The sequence below is a fragment of the Barbus barbus genome (genome assembly GCF_936440315.1).
Source record: "Barbus barbus genome assembly, chromosome: 10".
Taxonomy (NCBI): domain Eukaryota; kingdom Metazoa; phylum Chordata; class Actinopteri; order Cypriniformes; family Cyprinidae; genus Barbus; species Barbus barbus.
The window spans coordinates 18442983-18467821 of NC_136738.1; the positions used below are offsets into that span (position 1 = coordinate 18442983).

The 24839-nt window shown below is 37.7% G+C and overlaps 2 protein-coding genes across 5 annotated transcripts; both read left to right on the forward strand.

The window, feature by feature from the left end:
- The first annotated feature begins 3027 nt into the window (after positions 1-3027).
- asb18 (ankyrin repeat and SOCS box containing 18) lies at positions 3028-10079 on the forward strand. 2 transcript variants are annotated; one of them, XM_079426790.1, is made up of 5 exons: positions 3028-3344; positions 7231-7498; positions 7994-8507; positions 8711-8824; positions 9057-10079. In XM_079426790.1, exons 1-5 carry the CDS (start codon positions 3068-3070, stop codon positions 9240-9242), a joined length of 1359 nt encoding a protein of 452 aa, XP_079282916.1. In that variant the 5' UTR covers positions 3028-3067; the 3' UTR covers positions 9243-10079. The 2 variants fall into 2 exon arrangements, with proteins under 2 accessions (XP_079282916.1, XP_079282917.1); XM_079426791.1 differs by lacking the exon at positions 3028-3344 and adding an exon at positions 5070-5355 and having other exon boundaries at positions 9057-9791.
- Positions 10080-10239: 160 nt separating this feature from the next.
- Positions 10240-24235, forward strand: fam124a (family with sequence similarity 124 member A). 3 transcript variants are annotated; one of them, XM_079427851.1, is made up of 5 exons: positions 10262-10501; positions 11006-11044; positions 13249-13280; positions 18694-19457; positions 22318-24220. In XM_079427851.1, the coding sequence occupies exons 3-5, from the start codon at positions 13265-13267 to the stop codon at positions 23137-23139; spliced, it is 1602 nt and encodes a 533-aa protein (XP_079283977.1). In that variant the 5' UTR covers positions 10262-10501; positions 11006-11044; positions 13249-13264; the 3' UTR covers positions 23140-24220. The 3 variants fall into 3 exon arrangements, with proteins under 3 accessions (XP_079283975.1, XP_079283977.1, XP_079283976.1); XM_079427849.1 differs by lacking the exon at positions 11006-11044 and having other exon boundaries at positions 10240-10501; positions 22318-24235; XM_079427850.1 differs by lacking the exons at positions 11006-11044; positions 13249-13280 and having other exon boundaries at positions 10342-10501.
- The last annotated feature ends 604 nt before the right edge of the window (positions 24236-24839 follow it).

Consider the following 24839-nt stretch of genomic DNA (forward strand, 5'->3'; position numbering starts at 1 on the left):
TACTGTTGGCCAACTGCTCACCAGGTATATGTCTAGTAAGAAGAGCATGTCCACAGATCCTCTCTAGCTGTCTATAATCCACCTGTATTTAGAAACATGTTTATTAGAACACTGTTTTTGTTGCTCCATTCTAGTAGATTTCACTGTGGGTTCGCACAGTGTAAGTGCTCAGGCCAGTCTTATAAACATTTAGATCAACTTACAGTTGGACATGTTTATATTTAGATGTAACCACCGAGAACAACAACAGATGCGCCACATATGAAACTTATTACAGTCTCAGGCTTAGTGTGGAAGGGGAAAACCCTACTGAGAGTGTTATCAAACAACGTCAGACGACATTGTATTAGATTACCCTGTTGAATCAAAATTTGTTAAGGCTCTTAAAGAAGCACAAGTAAGGATGACTCTACATGTGTGCAGACCCTTCTCACAGAGGCAAGCAAAGAAAATTCAAGTATCATCACAGAGTTGCCAAATGATGATTGGATGAAAGACCCTGATGTTGAGCTCCCACCAGCAGTACTGTTGGGTAAGTACAACACAAAAATGCCTTGGTTGATACTGGAAAATATATGATTAAATGCACACTGTTGAAGGGGGGGGGGGGGGGTAAGTGTGAAACCCAAACTCTAGGGGGATCATTTCTTTGCCCACTGACAAAGAAATGATCAGTCTGTATGTTTGTTTGAACAGTGAGAGACAGAGTAACAACAACAGAAATCCAGAGAGACTCATTTAAAAAAATATAAATATAAATTGATTTGCATTTTAATGAGTGAAATAAGTATTTGATGCCCTATCAATCAGCAAGATTTCTGGCTCCCAGGTGTCCTACAGGTAAGGAGCTGAGATTAGGAGCACTCTCTTAAAGGAAGTACTCCTAATCTCAGTTTGTTACCTGTATAAAAGACATCTGTCCACAGAAGCAATCAATCAATCAGATTCCAAACTCTCCACCATGGCCAAGACCAAAGAGCTGTCCAAGGATGTCAGGGACAAGATTGCAGACCTACACAATGCTGGAATGGGCTACAAGACCAAAAACATGTACAGGCACATGTACAGGCCTGTCTGAATGATTGTCAATGATTCAGAGAACTGGGTGAAAATGTTGTGGTCAAATGAGACCAAAATCGAGCTCTTTGGCATCAACTCAACTCGCCATGTTTGGAGAAGCAGGAATGCTGCCTATGACCCCAAGAACACCATCCCCACCGTCAAACATGGAGGTGGAAACATTATGCTTTGGGTGTGCTTTTCTGCTAAGGGGAAAGGACAACTGCACCACATCAAATGGACGGGGCCATACCGTCAGGGCCAGGGCATTAAAAATGGGTCGTGGATGGTATTCCAGCATGACAATGACCCAAAACACACAGCCAAGGCAACAAAGGAGTGGCTCAAGAAGAAGCACATTAAGGTCCTGGAGCGGCCTAGCCAGTCTCCAGACCTTAATCCCATAGAAAATCTGTGGAGGGAGCTGAAGGTTGTCAAACGTCAGCCTCAAAACCTTAATGACTTGGAGAGGATCTGCAAAGAGGAGTGGGACAAAATCCCTCCTGAGATGTGTGCAAACCTGGTGCCCAACTACAAGAAACGTCTGACCTCTGTGTTTGTTATCGAGGGTTTTGCCACCAAGTACTAAGTCATGTTTTGCCAAGGGGTCAAATACTTATTTCACTCATTAAAATGCAAATCAATTTATAATTTTTTTTTAAATGCGTTTTCCTGGATGTTTTTGTTGGTATTCTGTCCCTCACTGTTCAAATAAACCTACCATTAAAATTATAGACTGATCATTTCTTTGTCAGTGGGCAAACGTACAAAATCAGCAGGGGATCAAATAGTTCTTTTTACCCACTGTAATTGCAGAATTAGCATATTTCTAATCCCATTAATCACTGCTTCAAAAATGATTTTACATTTTTATTTAAAATTTAAAAATATTTTGAATAGAACCCTGCTGGGGGGAAAAAAACAGCTAAAACCATGCCTAAGATGCTGGAAGTAGCTGGTCTCCCAGCCTGGCCAAGCTGGGTTTTTTTTCAGCCTACTGACCAGCTATGATCAGCTAAAACCAGCCAACCAGGGTTAGGTTGGTTTTAGCTGTTCTTTATTTTCAGCAGGGAAACCCTTTCATGTGTATAATTGTTACAGCTTGCAGCATTTCTCTGTAGACCTTCTGAAATAATAAACTGAGGGTTTTCAATTCTTTTTGTAATACAAATTGTGAAAAAATATGCGGCAAACAAAAATGCACTATAAAGTTACCTTCAACCAAAGCTAAAACCGAGAAGCTGAACTAAATGCTTTATTGTCACTCCCACATTATAAAATATAAAGCAATAAACTTGAATTTGTCCTCTCTGCTTCAACATATTTGATGGTACATAACTACAGCCATTAAATACTCAGGTATGTCATCAGCTCAGCAGCCCATGTTTTTGGTTACATGTGAGGTCACATGAAAGTGCAGCTAATGACATCTTTCACATGCACATACACAACTGTATAAGAACTGCCTATAATAGCAATCAGAACCTTAAAGCCCTATGTGTAACAAATTGTTTTGACTGAATTCCAGTGATCAGCACAGTTAATGTTAACTAAACTAAATAGTCTGCATCAAGGAGAAACCGATGCCCTTTCACTTCTCACTGGAATTACAATTGGCAGCTCAGGGCACTTTTGGAATTAAGGTCACAATGTAAATCACTGGTGAGGATCAGATTCCCAGTCAGCGGTGATTGGAGGACAATGCCGTTGGACCTCATGATTTGTTGAAATGGAGAGTCTGATTCTATTCTTGGCTTGTGCAGTGGTGATATCATCAGCAATGCTTTCCATTCAGCTGTGCATCTGGCATATTTATCGAACTGACCTCTCTGAACACTCATCCTCTGTGTTGTTGATGAAAACAATAATCAAGGCCCCCTTGTCATGCAGTTAATCTGCTGATCACATGTCATTTGTACTAAAAATACAAGATATAGAGCAACAGTGATTATATAAATAGCCATAAAATCAGACAGGTAAGAAGTGGAAAGGATTGTCAATATTTGCCATGCTCTTCCAAGGCAGTGGGGTGTGTGTTGTCAGTCGAAAGACCACATTCTTGACAGAGAGAAGACGGTCATCTTTAGACAGCAGTCAGGGTGTCAGGAAAGAAAAGAGCAAGGGTTACAAACAACCAGGCATGGACTTTCTTTGTCCTCCTGTTCTCAATGACCTGCTAACCCACCACTGGAGAGACATGCAGGATGGATTCTCTGATCCAGAGCAACTAAACAAAGTTCTTGAATTTCAGAGCGATGAACTGCTGTGGACTGCTCAGAAAAGGGGTGAGTCAGATTTGATGAATAGGACTGAGATTTAAAATGAAACATGAACGTGTCTAATGTTATTTTAGGGAAGAAAATTATTATTTTTTTGTTAATATTTCAGGATGTTTGTCTGAAGCCAGCAGAAAAGTATACACTAATGTTTGTGCATTCAGAGAGAACTTTTTTTTTAAGTATAAACTTAAAACCTAATAAAATGGTAAAATCCACTTATACTCCTATACATAATGTATATATATATATATATACATTCATATCAGTCATGTTCTTGAGCTTCAATATCCTGTTGAAATGCAGCATATATTGTGCATCAGCTAGTTTGGTCTCTCTGATAAAGCTGGTATTATTATATTAATATTAAAGGAGTAGTTCACCCCACAAAGGAAAATTATGTCATCATTTATTCATCCTCATGTTATTCTAAACCAGGGACAGCCTTCCTTGCCATACCATGGTTCTTCATTGGATTTTGACTGAGGGGGATCCCCCCGCACCCCTGGAATGTGTAGTTGTACCCTAGGGTTTTATGAAACCTTTCTGCAATATTATGAACCTTTTGTACAACAGAAATGTTCCATGGATATTTTTCATGGAACCATAGATACCATATAAAGACCCACATTGTACATTGAGCACATCACATATGCAGAAGCTCAATCATACTTGCTTGATATTTCTTTAAAAAATAAATTCATTTAATTTCAAAGATGAATGAAAGTTTTACAGGTTTGGATTGGAATGACATAAGGGTAAGTATGACAGAATTTTCATTTTTGGGTGAACTGTCCTTTTAATATGTAGTTTTTTAAATTTCGTTATCACATTTTCATTATCACAGCATATACAAAAAAAGAAAATCTTTGCCCTGTTGTAAAGTTGGATATTATGTGGATATGTATATGACATATACGAGTCATACTGTAATCTAGGCTTTTACCACAGACAACATGTCTGCTAGTAAACACCCCTCATGTTCCCTGCACTCCCTTTTGATGAGACAGGCGTCTTACATGAGACACACTGACATACTGAAGCTTTTCATGCAAGGATAATAAAGCTTGCATATTCTAAAATAGACTAAATGTGCTATGCTCTACAAGTCACTTAACTCACAGCATTGTGCAGCATTACTGTGGTGAGGAATCTGTGTGGAGTTGACACAGGATTTATAAGGGATTGTGGTAATCTTCTGTGCATATGAATGCCATGCACAGGTCAATACTCAAGAGCCCTGATGCAAGTTGCTGTTTGGGTCTGTCTCCATGCAACACCCCTCCGACTCATTCTGCAGATTCCAGTAAATATTTTCCTGGTGTGCCTGCGAAATGAATGATCTCATACAACCAAGAGATTTTGCCATTGCAATTAAACTCTCTGCTTCTATAGTAAATATTTCACGTGTGACACTGCAGCCACTTTTTAGCATACATGGAAGTAGCATATAAAATCTGATCCGTTTAACAATGGAGCTTGTCTTACATGTCCTTGAAAGACAGGTCTATTATTCAAATAAAACAAAAGGCAACAAATGGGCATAGATGGTAGAAGCTCAAAGGATTTAGTATCTATCTCATCCATCAACAGCTAAAAATGGCCCCAGTAAGCTATGACCAACTGATGGAGAACAATGGCTTACTAAAAATAGAGGCAAAAAGTGCTTGAAGCCATAGGAAAACATAACTAGCACTATATAAACTGAAGTCCTTGAAAGCCTAAGCCATTTGAAAAGGTAAGAGGATGCTAAGAACTATGCGTTTTGAGAACCTCTGTTCCACCGTGCAGCTGAATGGACGGCAGGCTCTGCTGGAGGATAACTGTGAGTTAGGACAGGATCATTGGGAAAGAGCTCATTTACGTTCCTTATGGCTCTATAGAGCCGTAGTGAAGGGAGACACAAGAGGGCTTCATAACCTCCTTAAAAGGAACTATATTGATGTTGATGTGTTTTACCATGTGAGCCGTGAGGAACTAGAGTGGCAAACTCAAACAGACACCACCTTTGGACCCTCAGGTAAAAACAGTAATTCGTGGGATAGAAACTTTTGAGGTGTATCAAAATGATTGGAAGGTTTTTTTTTGTTTCTTTGTTTGTTTGTTTTTTGTGCTGTGAAACAAAGATTGAAACATACATAATGAAACAAAGATGGTGTTTATTCTTTGATAACAGAGATGAAACAAACAAAAAATCTTGGTAAAGTAAAGTAAAGTAAACTTATATATATAATTTTATTTTATTGAGCATTTTAAAACCTATTAGTTTTAAACATTATTGTACTATTTCTACTTGCAATATTTTAACTTATTAATATTTTTAACAAATTAGCAAACGTTTTATTTACATTTTTAGAGTTTAATCTCTCCTGAAAAGCATTCATTTAATTTCTTAATGCCTAAAAGTTTTGACATACACTATCATTCAATAGTTTGGCGTCAGTTAGATTTTTGGTCATACTTTATTTTAAAGTTCAATTCTCGCTATTAATAATTGATTAACTACAACTTTTGACTCAATAAACCCCTGATTTGCTGCTTATTAATGGTTATTATGGTAGTTGTTAAAGTGTTAGTTCACCCCAAAATGGAAATTCTGTCATTGATTACTCACCTTCATGTCTTCCCAATCCCTAAGACATCTTCAGAACACAAATTAAGATATTTTTGATGGATTCTGAGAGCTCTCTGACCCTCCATAGACAGCAAGGCAACTGAAATGTTCCCAGGTCCAGAAACGTAGCAAGGACAACAGTCCATATGACATCAGTGGCTCATCTTCAATTTTGCAAAGCTACAAAAATACTTTTTGTGCGCAAACAAAACGAAAATAACATAATTTATTTAACAATTCTTCTCCCCCGAGTTATGTCTTCTGCTATTTAGGAGAGTACCCCAGAACGTAATCAATGTTTTCAGCATTGTTTACGTTCAGGGGGGAAAGCGCGCACATTAACGTTATCGGCGTAATCAGCATTGTTTACGCTTAGGGTAAAGCATGCGTATGCATTGTGATACTCTCAAAAATGGCGGAAGACCGTAACTTGGGTGAGAAGAGTTGTTGAATAAAGTTGTTATTTTTGTTTTCTTTGCGCACAAAGTATTCTCGTAACTTCGCAAAATTGAAGTTGAGCCACTGACGTCATATGGACTGTTTTACTGATGTCCTTGCTACGTTTCTGAGCCTGGGAACATTTCAGTAGCTTTGCTGTCTATAGGAGGGTCAGAGAGCTCTCAGATTTCATCAAAAATATCTTAATTTGTGTTCTGAAGATGAACAAAGGTCTTACGGGTTTGGAACGACATGAAGGTGAGTAATTAATGACAGAATTTTGATTTTGGGGTGAACTAACCCTTTAAGTTTAGGTATCGAGTAGAATTAGGGATGTCGAATATGGTCATGCAGAATATGTGCTTTACAAGTACTAATAAACAGCCAATTAGTTAATAATAGGCATGCTAATAAGCAAATTATTAATGGTGAGAATTGGTCCCTATACTAAAGTATTACCAGATTTTTGAATGTTTTTGCTTATTTGGTGGTCAAGAAACATTTCTTATTATTATCAAAGTTGAAAAAAGGAAGCCTTAATGCACTTTTTCATAAAAGTACCATTAAAGTTCAAAAGCGCATTTATTTCAAATAGATTAAAAAATACAATTTAAAAAGTCTTTACTGTCACTCTTGATTGTGTTAATGCATACTTGCTGAATAAAAGTATTAATTTCTTTAAAAAAAAATCTTACTAACCACAAACCTTTGAAGAGTAATGTCAAGTGTGTAATTCAGATTTAGGCTATTCTTACAAAAAAAGGGGTATCATTTAGCACATATCATTTCAATTATTCAAACACATCAGTTGTGATAGTCTGACACCAGTATTTCCCATTCCAGGTCTTTGGTCTTTGGAGTATAAAAGAGAACTGACAAGCCCACTGTGTATTGCTGCTGCACAAGGTTTCTCTGAATGTCTGCTATATTTACTGGAACACGGTGCACACCCCAACCTTATCGCAGGAGGAAAAGCAGCACTTCATGAGGCCTGTGCAAACACCAACACTGAATGTGTAGAGCTGCTGCTGGAACATGGAGCCAATCCTAACCAGATGACAGACGAGGGACTGACTGCCTTACATCTATGCAGAACACCACAATCACTCCGGTATCTTCATATGAATATGATACATAATACACTATCCCCTGGTTTCACAAACAAGGCTTAAGCCTAGTCCCAGATTTAAATGTAAATCTGAGCTGTTTCAACTGAAAGAAACTTGCACTGACTGATCTTAAAATATATTAGTGCCTTTGATTTGTCTCAAGATGCTCAACAATAATGTTTTTTTCTAAGGCATATTTAAAAATATATATATTTAAATCTCCTAGTTGAACTATGGTCTAATCCTGGCTTAGTCTAAGTCCTGTCTATGAAACCAGGCCTTTATTACACCTTATACTAAATATAATCATAGGTACAATTTAAAAGTAATAGTAAAAATATTAATATAATAGTCAAATATGTCATATACACTAGTACAAACTAATATGAAATCCAAATATTAATAATATTTAATCTCTGTAAGAGTGTAATGCAAAATATGAGCAACAAATTCGTCATCTCAAAAATTATTTACAATTATTACAATTTCTATTGTAGTTGTGCAAAAGCCTTGGTGAGATATGGTGCCAAAGTGAACTTACCCAATGAAGAAGAGGATGAAACACCACTGCATGTGGCAGCTAGACATGGTCTGCCCCACCATGCACAGCTGTACCTACGAGTCGGAGCCTGTGTGAACCATAGCAGCTCTGCGGGTGAAACGCCACTGGGGGTGGTTTGTGGAGTCGCCCAGGAAAAGACAGACGACAACCTAGATGAAAAATACCTCGAGATCTGTCGTCTCCTCCTGGCCTATGGAGCTATGATTAATTCATCTGATAAAGAACGCCGCAGTCCTCTACACAAGGCAGCCCGCAATGTTCAGCTTAAACTGGTGGAGCTTCTCTTGGACCATGGGGCTGATACCAATGCCATTGACTATAACGGATGTTCACCTTTATCTAGTGTTCTACAAAGCTCTGTGGTTCGGCAAGAGTGGGAACCTCACAGGGTTGTTCAGACTTTGTTAAATCGGGGCTCTATTAAAGTGTGGCCACAAGCACTGCTGAAGGTGATCACTAAGATAATTGCCCTGAGATTTATTCTACACATTAAACAATCTTTTTTATTTCATGACATAAACATTATTCAATAAAAAAGTAGATTTAAAGTCTATTAATTTATTGATGTCTTATTCATCTTTCTTTTATCTGCTTTTTGGTATGATCAGTTGGCAAAATTAATTATTTTCATTTATATTTGTTTGGTTTTAAGGTATTAACAGCCTGCGCAGAGGCACCTAAAACTGTGGAAATCCTGTTTAACTCATACACACTTGTTCCTGTGACGTCCAAATGGGTTGAGGCTATACCTGAGGATATTTTTCATGTAAGTTTTTCATCATTTTACAAGGGTTTTTGCATTCACTACAAGACGAAACCTTTGGAAACATGATTCATACTGTAGCATAAATGTTTCAAAAAATAGTGTAGCAAAACAAGACTAAAAGGCTTAAAGGTGAAGTACATCAGTTTTGAAATGAGTCAATGCATGCTGATGCTGTTGGTATTATTGTACCATATTAATGCATGGATTATTTATTATTATTATTATTATTTAGCTTCACAGAACCTTTTACGAGTCTCTCTTTGCACTGGAGTATAAACCACGTAGTTTACAGCATCTGTGTCGGTCTGCACTGAGGAAACAGTTTGGAAAAAACTGCGGCTCACTCATTCCCAGGCTCCCCGTACCAAAGCCACTTGAACGTTATCTTCTTTTGGAACCGGAGGGATACATTGACTAGAATCAGATCTTTTGGCAGAAACCTTTAGGGAACCGAAGAAGGGTTTTTACTGCAAGAAATTTAACACTCTGACAAAGATGACTGCTTTAAGTTTCATTTGCAAAGTCACCATACAGTGATATTATTAGTGATTGTATTTTTTCCACCTGTTTTCATATAAATAATCTCATATATTAGTGTAAATAGCTTTAAAATATATTTTATTGTTTGAATGACGATGTGTTGCAGTTGCAGCTCCATTAACCTTTATTGCATTTATTTCATTCAGAAATAATTTTGTCTGCCAATAAAATAATATCTTTTGTCAAGTCTGTCATTTCTCCATAGTGTTATATACAAGTGTTGTGCACTCACAATACAATAGCTACGAGTTGAAATAAGTAATTTGGTGAAGAAAGAGATGTTATACTGACATTTATCAGCCTCAATGCATGAAATGTGATTATTAGCTGTCGCTTGACATACTCAACGCTGTTTGTGGACCTGTGAATTGCACTTGTTTTGTTTGTAAGTTGACTTTAGCACTAAATAAACGTTAGTTTATTCATGTATTTGTTGTTGTTGTTGTTGGCCTATTATTATAAGTAATTACATGTCTGGCCATTTGATGTTAACATGACAGCCATGAGAGGGCGACCTGCTCCGTGTGGAATATTTTTTATTTAAGAAAGCATTTTATTATTTTAATTATATCTCAACAGTATCTTTCTAAATGTCGTATTGTGTAAAACTTGTTTTTGTTGTTTTTGTGAAATAGCCTAACTGAACACTGCGCCTATATTATTTAGTAGACTAAACTTAAACTGTCTATTAATCCTTTCATAATACAAGAGCTTTAAAGAACTCTCTCTCTCTCTCTCTTTAATTCCTAATTTCCACATTCCATTCCGCAAACTGAGTTCGCGTTATGTTGGTCTCTTGGTCAAAAAGTGCGTACTCGCTTTAACTGCGTTGGGCCACCTGGGAGCGGTAGACGCACCGCTATTGAAGTGAATGAACGGCGGTGACGCACAAGCTTCACGAACGAACCGGATCAGACAGACTCTGGCGTGTCACTATTAACTGTGCCTGTCACCGTTACTGGAGTGGGTTGTTCATCCAAGCTTGAACAAGTTTCGTCGCCTTCATTTTGTGCAGTGTACGTGAGCGTTGAAGTGCAGAAGAGAAAACGGGAGGCATGTGAAGTTACTGTCACTTTCACCAGAGATGGAGAATTCAGTTGAAGATGAGTGCGCTGATTCAGGAGCGGAGACCGGAGGGTAGGTATTGATAAACAGGCTTGTTTTAACAAAGAAAATGAAATAGGCTACATAGGATAGGGAATATAGCTATAATGCAGTAATTAGGATAGACACCAATATGCTACAAATATCAACGCGCTTAAAAGAATCTGATTCATTTCAAGTGAATCATTGATGATGATTCTGATACCTGAGCAGCGCAGGTCATAAAACCATTAGACAGCTCGCTTGTTTGAAGTTTTCTCGTTTTGTTTCTACCTCATTTGGCCCATTTCTTATTTAACCATCTGTTGTTTGGTATTAACACCCAAGACATCTGGCGCAGAGATTTACTACTGAAAAGTAGCTGGAAATCCAATGAGCTGAGCTATTAGTGCATGCTGCTTAGGCATTTTAGCACAAGAGAGTGACAGAAGTAGCCAATATACTAATCACATAGATCTGACAGCAGCTCTCTACCTAAGATTTAACTCTATTATCTCAAAGTCATGTGTGATCTGTACCATCATTCTGTGATTGCAGCTGTGAACGATGAAAAGATGCATCCTGGTTTGTTTATAGGTAGGCTATGTCAAATCATAATGGCTGTCCTGTCTTGTTGGTGTAGGTATGGTGATTTAGTAGGATAGTAGACTATCCTCTCTTCTTCAGAACATGTTACCTGTGTGTGTGTTTGTATGGTAGTATATCTGCTTTAGAATATTATGTCTTTAGATATGCTTTGTTCTGAAGAAAATGGCCTTGGTACCTTTCTGGCCTAACTGGCCTAACTCTTCAATTAGCTGATGCATTTATCCAAAGCCACTTACAGTAAAACCATGAGCAACCATGGGGTTTAAGCTCAAATGGTGATAGCTTATCCTTTGTTGAGTTTGAACTACAACCTGTAATCTGACCACATTTAACCATTAAGATACATCATCTAGTACCTTTAAACTTGCCTTCGAAATGTACATAACCATCTTAGAAATTCATCTGACCCAAAAATGTGTTATGTGTGGTTGATCCTGTAATTATAATACGAAGGACTTATTGTTCCTATGTAAATATGTGACCCTGGACCACAAAACTAGTCATAAGTGTAAATTTTTCAAAATCGAAATGTCTACATCATCTGAAAGCTGAATAAATAAGCTTTCCATTGATATATGGATATGATATTAGGATAGGACAATATTTGGCCGAGATACAACTATTTGAAAATCTGGAATCTGAGGGTGCAAAAAAAATCTAAATACTGAGAAAATTGCCTTTAAAATTGTCCAAATGAAGTTCTTAGAAATGCATATTACTAATAAAAAATTCAGTTTTGATATATTTACTGTAGGAAATTGACAAAATATCTTCATGGAACATGAACTTTACTTAATGTCCTAATGATTTTTGGCATAAAAGAAAAATGAATAGTTTTGACCCATACAGTGTATTTTTGGCTATTGCTACAAATATACCCCATCGACTTAAGAAGACTGCTTTTGTGGTCCAGGGTCACATATATTGAATATCGTCCATGCTTTTTTTTTATTTGCGACTTACAATAACTGATAACTGTTTAAAATAAATAAATGTTGCAAATGTCAGATTTGGTTGTGATGTGGCTGTCTTGGTTCTTAATGAGAGCTAACAGATGTTCTGTGGCTAATATCCTCATTTAGTTCATTTAACATCAGTAACTGTAAACTTCACAGATGGCAGTAAATCAGAGACTTTCAAAAAGGATGTTTTCTAATGATGCTTGAGAGTGCATTGTTTAAGTGTGAACAACATGCAGAAAACTACAAAGCACTCACTGATTCAGGAATAGCAAACATAAAACAAATGAGATTCACTGTATTGACATGACTGACCACATTTATAGACTGTTGATTTTATTTGTATTAGCATAAGTATTACATAGAAGCACATAAAAGTGCTTTTACTGTTAAATGCAAAGTATAGACCATAGTATTTACACTCTGCTCAAAAGTTTGGAGTTGTGCTTCTTTATATATTTGTGGAAAACATGATTCATTCAAGACTCTTTGAAGAATAGAAAGTTGAAACAAACAGCATTTATTTGAAATAGAAATCAGTTGTAACATTATAAATGCCTTTAGCGTCACTTTTTAGCAATTTAATGTGTCTTTGCTGAATAAAAGTTTTCCAAAAATAAATAAATATTACTGATCCCAAACTTGTAAACAGAAGTGTTGAACCAATGCACCACATACCAGTTCAGACCATACTATTAAAGCATTAAATTAGAACATTCAAAATTTGAGTTTAACTACGTCGAATTTCCCTGTTCTTAAAAAGAATTTAATACCCTGTTACACTGTTTTCACTACCGGAGAAACAGGAAAAAGACAGAGGAAAGGAAAAAGATTGACCAGAGAGCGATAAAAGGACAAAAAGCATGTACAATGGAAACTAAATGACTGGGTCACTATGTAAGACACATGTGCATAAGTTATGAAATATGTCAAATTGGTCTTATACTTTGTTTTTTACCTTCCTCATCAACCGATGAGCTGAGAGAATAGAAGGTTTCTGACACAAAGCAGCAAGACACAATCTTTGATTATAACCTATACATATATATGTGCATAATACACTAGAGACATTACTACACTCTAACACACACTATATACCATGACACCCAGGATTGTTTATCCAGATGTAGGACCTTCCTTTGAAACCTTGGGATTCTAAATCACTCTAACAGTCTCTAACAAAAGTCTTTCTCTGTTCCTCTCTCCCCTTTCTATCATTCACTCTCTTCTCAGGTCTGACTACAGTCTTATGTCATCAGCAAGCAGTGAGTACATGCCAGTTGTTTTTTATATTTCCCTTTATGCAGTTCAGATCAATTTTCAAACAAAACATGCCTTAATCAAACAGATATTCTCCATATGTAATGTCCTTTGAATCCCTTTTCCTCTTCCACCTCGTGCTCATTGGGGGGGTTATAAGAGACTATTCTTTCTAAAGCTGCTTGTGGATTCAGATGTATTTCGAAAAGCACATTACAATTTAGAAGTACAAGATTTCTGTCAGTTAAAACACTTGACAATTGTTGCCGTGACAGTGAGATTAGTTTGTTCAGGAAATCGCTGCTTGAAGTGCTTCGAGAGCTCTAACACCTCCGCTTGTTTGTGTGTGAGTGCCTGCTTGTGTGTGTGTCTGGGGCTGACCTTTCCCCGTGGCTGCGTCGGGCCCAGTCTGTTTCCCTATGGAGGGATTAATGTCCAATATTAGCCCATTAATCTGGGTAGCAGGAAACACTCCTCCCAGTGACAGTGCAGGAAGCACTCTCTCACTCACTCACCCACTCACATATAGACACACTCACCTACTCACATACACACACACACACACACTAAAACCTAGAGCTCATCAAGGACACCACATAATAAACTGTGTAAGACGGAAGAAGTGGTTCAATGTGGACTCAGGGATAGAAAATTAAGAAAACAGAATGAGATGGTTTGAGGAATAATGGGAGATGTGGAGAACTAGTGGGAAGAAGAAGAAGAGAGAGAATAAAATGCTTAAATTAGCATTTGTTTCATCTGTTCTCACATATGAAAAAAATTATAATAATTTAATGACAGGGTGCAGTTTACAGTATAACATTCAACAATTTTGAAACAAAATAAATGTATTGAATAATATGTATTTATATTTCATCCTGCTTAGATATGAAGGTGATAGTGTCTAGAAATGGAGTTCTTTAGAATTGAAATACTTTCTATTCCATTGTCTTTTCTTTGTCTGAGCACCTTTGCATGGATCTGTTTTTCACTTTTTCCACCACATTTCCCCTTATTGTTTCTGCATTCTGTCTCTTTTTTAACGATATGACATTATGCTTTCTTGAAAGGCTGCCATGAATAACTGCTTAATGCTGCATCATCAGTCATGTCAGCATTTTACCACTTCTGCAGCTCATCAGATTTTCTCTGTATCCATGTGCACAATACTTTCCTCTATATATCTTTGTTTTGTCACTAACAAATCAAGTGCATATTCTGTTATATTCTGAAATCTGTTTCGCCTCTTTATAGCTCTGGACACTTTATTACACTGAAAAAAATGGGCTTCATGTGGTAACATTTAAATTAATTTTAAGTAAAAAATCAACCTTACACCAACAAATCGTTTAATCAAAGAGAAGTAGCCACTTAAAGTAATAATTGCAGGTTTTTACAGTGCTAGAACGGCACCAGATTGGAGTGTATATTAGGGGTGGTTAAGCTGGTGCTAAATATGGTGTCTTATTTAATGTTGGTTGCTTAAGTCTCAAACAGCCAGATTACATTCCATTACAGACTCAACTAAGATTACAGATGGTTTAGAGTGATCGAGGCTTCTTGAATCTAAATGAATGCAGAGCTTCCTCTCATAGACAGAAAAAATATACACATAAACTCAACTTATCAAACTTAGTAAGTTTGAGATCAAACTTAGTAAGATGGTACTTCAAATAATTAGGATTTGAATAGATAATTTACAGTAGTTTCACATAGTTTTAGTTTGCCTTATAATAATTCACAAATTCTAGCTGAAAAATATTACGGAGTGTCTATTTACACTAAGTGCAAATAGCCCATCTTGTTGGCAAAGGCCATTTACACTAACTCCGCCCACTAACGTGTGATTGGGTTAGTCAACAATAAAAAAAGAAGCTAGCTCAACATCAGTTTCAGTGGCGTAGATGGTAAGGCGCATGCTTTTTGACGCGATCGACCCGAGTTCGAGCCCACCTTTTGCCAAACATTTTTTTCTGCCTTTTCAAATCTCATATCGCATCATAAAGGCATTTATTTTCAATAAAAATTAAGGAAAATATCAAAAAGTTGAAAATAAAGTATCGGGTAGGGTTAGGGTAGGTGTAGGGAGGGCTTTATTGTCCCAATAAGGTGGCATCCATTTAATAAATTTGAATTAAAATTATAATTTACACTGAGTACGTTATTATTGCGTACTGTTTTATAATGTACTACAATACTGAGGTGCAGATAATTGCCACTATTTGCAATAAGTAGTATAAATAGCAGAAAATCTTGCTATTTTAACATAGTGTAAATAGAATCTATAGCTATTTGCACATAGTGTAAATAGAATCTATAGCTATTTGCACTTAGTGTAAATAGCATATCGTTAAAAAATACTGCTATTTTCACTTGGTGTAAATAGAATCCATCGCTATTTGCACTTAGTGCTTGTAATAATCTAAAATGGATTTTGATTCTATAATAGGCAGACATGCACTCTTTGCACGTTTTATAATAGACTGATCGCTTGTCATGTGTCATAAACATCCTTTATTGTTAAAATAAATACCACAAACTGCATAAAAACATATACAGAAAACCTATCTTCACAATTATAGGTCTATTTGCTTTCTTATTTCATGTGTAGAAAAATATTTCTCTCTTTTTTTATATAAGGAAGGGCAAGAGATATGATTACATGATTGACAGGTCTAGATGAACAGCTCTGACTCATAAACACTCGCCCTCGTGGAAGAAAATGGACGGTGCTCGTCAGATCACATGATTCAGTGGAGAATTAATATGTTATTCTGAATAAAAAACGTGAGAATAGTCTGTTCCTAAATACCAACAATAACAATAACTCGGCGTTCACTCTACTCTCTTGCGGAAAAAGTCCTCTACGTCAGTGTTTTTACGCTCGTGCTCAATACAGCAGTTGCTCTGGTCATGTGATGTAATGCTCAAATCTTATTGGACGGCCCGTGTTTATTGGACGAAACTCAAAAGATTCGTCGGACTGGACGAAAAAAAAAACATTTGCTTTTTCGGTGCGCGAATGTTCGCGGTCTGTGTGGAAGCATCCATATGCTATTGTTTTATTCCCGTGCGTCGTTTTTGCTTTTTCGCGCTCAGTGTGGAAAGGCCTTTAGATTAAATCAACTGAAGTAAAATACATTAAATCTCTCAAGATCTGATTAAACAACCCCACACACAGCATCACTAGCTCCACTTATTAATAACCAGACTGACTTTATTTCTGTCAGACATCTACAGAAGATCTTATTGAGAATTCACTAAGGTTTAGATGTTGCTTTATTGTTTCATTTGAAGTAACCATGTTAAAGATCAGTGTCTGCTTTAGTTGACCCTTGACGTGTTAGTTGCATTATTATCAAATAATGTGATTAAGTTCATATCTGTGATTTCTCCTCATAATTGAACCAGTAATCATTTAAATTATGCTGTTTCTTATAAATAGTGTCCTGTAAACAGTGTCTGAATAAACCATGTGTCTGCAGGGCAATGCCCTAACATTGACATTTAATTTCTTCCAGCTGAAAGCTGTTGGTAATTAAAGCATGAATAACTGGATCACATTAGGTCTTTTGTAAGTCTGTCTGCATATGCGTGTTTCTAGAGGTCGTACTGTACAATAGAGACTGTATTATGTGTTTTTAAGTCTGAACAAGTACCTTTGCCTAGTGAACACACTGCTTGGTTTTTCCACACTGATCAATTGAAAGGATCCTTCATTGAAGTCAGATGTGCGTCAGTTACACCTGCAAGAGAGCAGTGCAACTAGAGAAGAGTGTTTACTTGCGTGAATGTGTTTTTGTGTGTAAGTGTGTAATAGCATAGCGTTCCCTCGGCCTCTGGTGCCCCCAACCTTAAACAACAAACAAAGTGGGACGGGTCCCATGAGTCAGGAGAGTTTGGGGTGAGAAAAAAAGAGTAGGCAAAAAGAAAGAGGCAGCTGTCCATGTTCTGCCACTTTCTGCTATTTTTCGTGAATGATTATAGCTTTACAATATTTCTCATAATATAATAACATCTCAAAGATTTTTTCTGCTGTTGTCACTCAGTATGGCAGAGAGATGAATATATCAATAAGGGGGTTTGAAGGGCTTGTTATGTTGTGCAGCGTTGCTCATAATGTAGAAACTTCATGTGTTTTCACACGTCATATAAATACAGTCGTTTATGAAATTCTTTAATTGCTGCTCTCATTGATCTCATTTTGCAGTCATAAAACGGCACATTTTCCTTGAACACTTTGTTAAGGGGGTCTTTGTGTACTTTTGTGCTCAGGGATATTTGTGAGTATGTGTGTGCACTCAGGGCTCACTATGGTCAAAGGTTCAGTGTAAGGGCAAACTTTATTCAGAAATCCTACAGAGAGCCAAAGCATTTCTCCAGGGTTACTAACATCCACTAATGCAACTAATGAGGCTGCACTGTTCACTATACAGCCTGATTACAGAACAGGAGTCCATGGATGAAAAGATTTCATTCAGTCTTGAGAGCCAATCCATTTTTTTCTCTATTTCGTTCTGTTCTTTCCTTTATAGAAGTCCAAAGCAAAGTAGGTTTACAGTGACTCCTGAAGCCAGAATAAAGCAGAACATGTAACACACTAATACACCTAATACAAATAAATGGAAGAACTAAGTGTGTTTGCAGCAGTGCTCAAATTGAAGGGAGCCTGAAAAACGAATATAGTTGGGGGTTTTCTAAATAATTTTGTAGTAGGAAGATGACAATAACAATTTGTTGAATTTGTTCTAAAAACAAACTGCACACACACACACACACACACCCGGAGCAGTGGGCAGCCATGCTGCGGCGCCCGGGGAGCAGTTGGGGGTTCGGTGCCTTGCTCAAGGGCACCTCAGTCGTGGTATTGAGGGTGGAGAGAGCGCTGTACATTCACTCCCCCCACCTACAATCCCTGCCGGCCGGGGACTCGAACCCGCAACCTTTCGATTACGAGTCCGACTCTCTAACCATTAGGACTTCCCCCGCAATTTAACTTTCTAATTGCATAAAATTTAAATTCACCCTGTATAATTTCTAAATGCATGTTACTGTGAACAATTTATGCAATCATGTGTTTAATTAAAAAAGACCTCATTATTTATTTTTTTTACTAGAATGTAGAACTTTATTTTCCTGTGAAACTTCTCTCTTGTAACATATCCGGACTTCTTCACTCATTAAGCCAGCTCCTCCAGCCCCTTTCTTACAATCCACCACAAGCTTGCGTTCAGATCTCCCTCCATACAATCCCATCTCAACCATACATTTTTTTATTTTTTTTTGATAATCTGTTTCACTTTTATATTTTTCACAAAAACGAAGAAGAGATTTTCTTGCTATAATTAACGTATTGTAATATATGATGTTAAATCAGTATAGTGCCATACGTTTATGGATCATTTTCTCATCTTTTAGGTGATTTGTCCATGGGGGACCTACAAGATCCTTTCCTAGTTTCTATCCACATCATCACTGACCCCGGTCAGGCCAAAACGCTCCAGCAAGCCGCTGATCAGGTCCTCTCCTGGCTCCACCCTGATCTCACCCTCTTCAGGGTGTCTGAACGGGCAGGTGGTCTCTCTCGAAAGCCCAAGGTCCGCCTCCAGCGCGTCACCGAACCACCATCGCACCAGCCAGCCTTGGCTGTAATCCTGTTTCTACAGTATGAATATGGAGGTGAAGAGAGTCTGGAACGTCTCCACAGTCAGCTGCGATGCCCACCATGGCGATACCACCATACAGAGCGGGTGAATGGACGAGGGCTCTTACCATTTTCTCCAGCCAGCCAGGACTTTGTTACACTTGCACCGGGCACACCACTATGGGCGCTTCGCCAGGTGCACTACGGCAAAGAAATTGTACGCTTTACAGTCTATTGTCGCTACGAGACCTACACCGAACAGGTGCGTCTGTACAGGCTGCTCCTGCGCCGAAGGCTAGCCCAGAAGAAGGAGGATTTCTGCTTCTGTGTGGTCCACTCCAACCCTGAAACAGAAATCCAGCTATCATTCAAGCGGATGCCCCGTGGCCAGAACCCCGTCCCCACTGAAAATGCTGTGATGGAGATCAGAGTGAGGGATGTCGGTGAACTTGTGCCACTGCTACCATGTCCTTGCACGCCTATCAGCGACGTCCGCTGGCAAACAAATGATTATGATGGGAATAAAATATTGCTACAGGTAAGACAGAGAATATATTATTAGAAAATATATCTCAAAGCAATGACTGCAAAGAATGTTCTTTTAGTGAACTGTCAGAAGTAGCCCTAGTGTTCTAAAGTATGTGAGTATTGTAATAAGAGTTCAGAAAGTTGCAGTATATATATTTTACATAACGTCTACATGAAAAAGTCTACGTGGAATATTGGTGCTAAATAATTTTCATATACCACTGGACAGCTGGTGAAGGCAAAAAGGTGAATAAAATGTAAAAATATAATGCACTTTTCCAAATACATTTTAATATATTTAAATATTAATATGTATTATTCATACATAACTTAAATTTGTAATGTTGGTTTAAAAAACACAATATCTTATGCATCAACTGCCAATACACCTTTTGAAACCTTTTACTATTAAAAAAAAAAAAAAAAAAAACTTTGCAAACTTGTGATGAGGTTTTTGCAAATTAATTAGTACTAACTAGGTAACAATAGCCAAATTAATTATAAATTTTCTATGGGATGGAGTACTTCATTCATAGTTTTTAACCTTGTCTTATCTTTAGATTTTCTTATATATACTTTTAATTTTGAACAATGTATTGTGATTCATCTCAGAGTTGCTTTGGTTCAAGGCTTAGGGTTCTTTATTCAGAAATTTTCTTTCATGCCTATGGAGAAAAATAATGAGGAAAATGTTTCCATAACTCAGGTTTCTGAAATCACATTTGAGCTCTGTAATTATGCTCTGCAAGCTGCATTGTGAAACAGTTTTTCATTACTGGTTGTCTCTGCAGAAATTACCTTCAGAGAGCAGCTGGTATTCTTTGCATCTCTTGCAGTGGCATCCTGAGGGTGTTTTGGTAGAATCCAAACAAACCAAAATTGAAAAAAGTGAAGCAGTGCAACCTTCTCTTCCTGAGTTGTTACCTAGCTACTGTAGAAAACAACTGCTGCTAATAACTACTCAAACAAACCTAAAGACAGCCAAATTAACTAAGACACAAGCACATACAGGTCAATTCTGCCTGACCTGGATTAGCTGCGATCAAAGCAGGTTTGGCTCTCTGTCACAACTACAGCCTCATTACTAATCAACCCCTGCTGACCAGTGCCAAATGGCACAGAGAGGATTTCACACATAATATACATTATGTCTCAAATGAAAAAAAAAAGAGCTGAACTGGTTGTATATACAGACATACAGTATAGACAAGCTCTCTCGCTTTACCTAAGTCTCCTCAGAATTTATGGACTATAATCTGCTGCTGAACATCTGAAACATTTCATGTTTTGCAAACAACAGGGACAGAGGTATAGACTAGAGTAATGGCTGCTGAAAATTTGTCTTTGCTGTGACAGGAATAAATAAAAAAGCAGACAGTACATTTTTATATTTCACAAATTTGCTGTTATTACTGTATTGTTGAAAACATAAATATGAGAGTATTTTCAAAAACAACTTCAAATTTTAGAACGGTATTGTAAATGCATAAGATACAGAAATTATTACAACATTTTTACTAAACTATAATTTTTTTGCTCACCAAAGACAATTTTATATTTGGTGTTCAATGAGTCAGAAATTTCCCTACAGGGAAATATATACTATTTTGAGGGAGATATAGTACATACAGAATGAATATAATGGCATATAATGAGAGAAATGTATGAATGTGGAAAACGTGGGAAATGTGTGAGTGGAACAGTGAGGAAGAAGGGCACAAAGAGGCTCAAAGATGGATGGAAAACCAAATAAAGCAACAGAGGAAAATGATCGAGGGAGAGGTAGAGGGATGGAGGGAATGTGCAGTGAGGTGTGAAGCAGAAAACAGTGGCACTTTGTTACTCTAATGCACACACTCAACAATGCTTGCTAAGTTTAAAGAGAAATTTTCCTCTTTTCCTCTCTCTCTCTCTCTCTCTCTCTCACACACACACACACACGCACGCACACACACACACAGAGGTATACAGTTTATACCTTATCAAAGCCACATTTCCACATTGTGTTTTGTTTGGCATTTGCAGGAACATGGCTCCCTTTCCCAAGCTATTTTTGTTTAATGTCAAACTATTTTGACAGCTCACTGCAGATTAATTCTCCACAAAGAATTCATGTTTTTCATCATATTGCCATGTGAACAGTTCAAGATTTAAAGCAGCTGGTTCTTAACTTGTTTTGTTTTAAGATCAGATTTTATATTTACATAGATTGTCAAATGGCGACCAATTTCAAATGTATTATATACATAAGCTAACCAAAATATCCTTAATATCACACATTGAGGTTTACTGTTAACAGTTTTTACTGTATTTTTTCATCAAATAAATGCAGTCTTGGTAGCATTATTTAAAAAAATCATACCCATTCCAAACTTCTGAATGGTAATGTTTGTGTAAATTTGATTATCAATATAGTATTTTAATTAAAAGGTCCCACTTTATATTAGGTGGCCTTAACTACTATGTACTTACATCAAAAAGTAAAACGTACAATGTACTTATTGTGTTTATATTGTATTGCAAAACACTATTGCTGCTATTGAGGTGGGATACGGGAAGGTTAGGGACAGGTTTGGTGGTATGGGTGGGTTTAAGGGCGGGTTATGGTGTAAGAGATTGGTCAAGAGTGTAATTATAAATGTAATTACAGAAATTAATTGCAGATGTAATTACATGCGGGTATTTTTTTAAATATATGTACAATGTAAAAACATGTATGTACACAAGAAGTGCATTGTATCAAATAAATACACGCTAAGTTAAGGCCACCTTTATTTGGGACCAAATAAAAATAGGTACTAAATGGCATAAATGGTGTTCTGAACATATTAACTGCACATAATTTCATGCTCTCATTTTGACTTTGTCAGGTTCAAGGTTCATGGTATTACCGCAAGCACACTATTGCAAAGTTCTGTCACATTTCTCCTGATGATCCTCCAGTTACCTCCCCTCCTCCACCCGAGCTGCCCCCTCCACCTCCTCCACCATACGGCCGTGGGCCCGCCTCCTATCGAAATCGCCGTTATCACCGGAACTCATCGCGTTCGCGGACCCAGACCCTTCCGTCTCCAGTCGCCTCCAGGACGCCTCCGCTCTGCAATCAGGAGGGCCGCATGGAGAAGCTCCAGAGGGATGTGGAGCTCTTACGGGCAGGATGGACAGGCCAGCGCACACAGTCCCTCTTTTCTCTGCCTACAGACGAGTCCCGCTCTTCGTGTGCCTCTCCGACAAGCTTCCGCCCTCGCTGCTTCTCTTCAATGGCCTCTCCAATTTTCCGTGTCAATGTCGATACCCTAGTGGGAGCCGAAGAGACGGATGTGGACACGGGACAGACCATCAGCAGCAGCTCTGTGGACCTGTCAGTGGTCTCAGGTTATTCCCATCCACAGCTGAGGCCTCATTTAAAGGCCCCAGCACCGCGGCCCAAGTCTGCTCCTCCAACAGATGGAGGTCTTGACTTTGCTGATCTGACCTATAATAACGCCTCCTCTATAAGACAGACTCCTGTGCCATCTAGAACACAGAGCATCTCTGCAAAATCCACACCTTGTGTAGTACACAAAGCACAGCCAAAGAATGTGAAGGTTGTGTTGCAGGACAAAGTGCTGCAGAACAGCAATGGCATTGTGACAGTAGATGATTGTAGTCAAGAAGGCATTGCGGAGGAAGAGCAAGAATTTTATATCTGACACATGCAGGACAGTCATCTCATCAGCATGTATGCAGGTCTTAAAGAGAGAATTTTGAGGTCTTCTATAATTGCAAGCAGCTGAGTATTTAAATGTGGAAAACCCTTAAACCAATCGTTCACCCAAAAATGAAAATTATTTAATGATTAACTCACTCTTATATTGTTCTAAACTCATAAGGCTCACGCGAAACACAAATTAAGATATTTTAATGAAACCTGAGATGGTTCATTGAAAGTCGAGGAAATCAAAACTTCAGGTCATAAAGGTGTTGACAAATTATAAGTCTTGTGAAGAGGTATGGTCACTTTATATGAGCAGATTTAATTAGGCATTTATTCACATGAAAACACATGGTAAACACTTAAGCTTAAATATGTGCACACATGTGCATTGGCTTTCAATGGAGGGACAGAAACATAGGTTTAATTAAATTTTTGGGTGAACTATATTTAAGCTTTTGTTCTGTAGTGAATTTGTTTTATTAGCAACAGGCCATGCTTAAGAATGCGCATTCATAATGAATGACTTTAAGACTGAATCAAATTGACTTGTATGTGTTGTATGTTGTGGTATTCTGTAGTGTTTCATAATCGTTGTAATAACAAAAGAGCTTAATTGCTTATGTCAGAGAGCTCGGCGAAGAATACAACTCTGCCACCTAGTGGTTGAACATGGCAACTACACAAGTGCTAGACAAGTCTTGCGTCACGAGACGACAGGTCACTACAGTTTCACTATTGGTTCCGTGTAAGCGTTTAAGAAAATTGTGTGTTTCTGACCTGAATGTAATGCTTTACAATATCACACATTTTAAATTATATGTAAATATTTTTGTTTTAATGACCTCTCAGTGACAGATGTCAGTGCCCTGTGCAAAATATCAATGATTATATGGATAGACAAGAAAATAATCAAGGAACACATTAATGTCTGTGTTTATAAATATAAAATTATTATGGTGTGAATTACTTGCTGTTGATGTTGTAAAAACAAAACCCAAAATAATGAATATGGTTGTTACAGGGGTTAGAACCTCTTTCTCTGAGGAAAAAATAATAAATATATAATGAATTGTGGGAAGTTGCATACGTTTACAACAATTGGTCACTGGGTCGTGTACTAAATTATTTAGAAATTCTTTATCCAAGTGCAGTGCATCTTGTGCATAATGTTGCCAATATGTTCATGTTGTCAAACACAGGAAACAAGTCTTACACTTCATTGCAAGGCTTGTTAATCAAACCATTACTATCAGTTACCTATATAAATCTTACAATTCTTTGGTTCAGTGTAGGGTCAAAGGTCAAATATGTTCATGTTTCATTACAATCATGTAACTCGTACACATACAGCCCTTGTGAGTCGCCCCTCTCTCAGTGCCAGATCACTCCCCACACGTTCCCAGCTAATCCCATGAGCGTACCTGGCACATCGCTACGGCGATACAGCCTCTCAGTGCTACTGCGCTCCGGCACTGGACTGGGATTCTGTTAATCCGGTCCAGCAGCCATAGAGCTACAGAAATAGGGCAGGATGGGTGAACAACAGCGAGTACTAGTTCCCTGCTAGACCCCGCTAGAACGTAAGTCAGGTCTAGTAAGGTCAATTCCTGTGAAGCCACTACCTTGCTGACTATTAATACGTAGCAAATTGGGAATATATTGAGGCAAAAGTTGCAGTTAATAGTTAGTTAATAG

Coding starts and splice junctions, on each gene's coding strand:
- asb18 (XM_079426790.1), top strand. CDS start 3,068: ATGCTCTTCCAAGGCAGTGGGGTGTGTGTTGTCAGTCGAAAGACCACA. Junction 7,499..7,993: donor AGAACACCACAATCACTCCG/GTATCTTCATAT, acceptor TTTCTATTGTAG/TTGTGCAAAAGCCTTGGTGA. Junction 8,508..8,710: donor GGCCACAAGCACTGCTGAAG/GTGATCACTAAG, acceptor TTTGGTTTTAAG/GTATTAACAGCCTGCGCAGA.
- fam124a (XM_079427849.1), top strand. CDS start 10,449: ATGGAGAATTCAGTTGAAGATGAGTGCGCTGATTCAGGAGCGGAGACC. Junction 13,281..18,693: donor TCTTATGTCATCAGCAAGCA/GTGAGTACATGC, acceptor CTCATCTTTTAG/GTGATTTGTCCATGGGGGAC. Junction 19,458..22,317: donor GGAATAAAATATTGCTACAG/GTAAGACAGAGA, acceptor TGACTTTGTCAG/GTTCAAGGTTCATGGTATTA.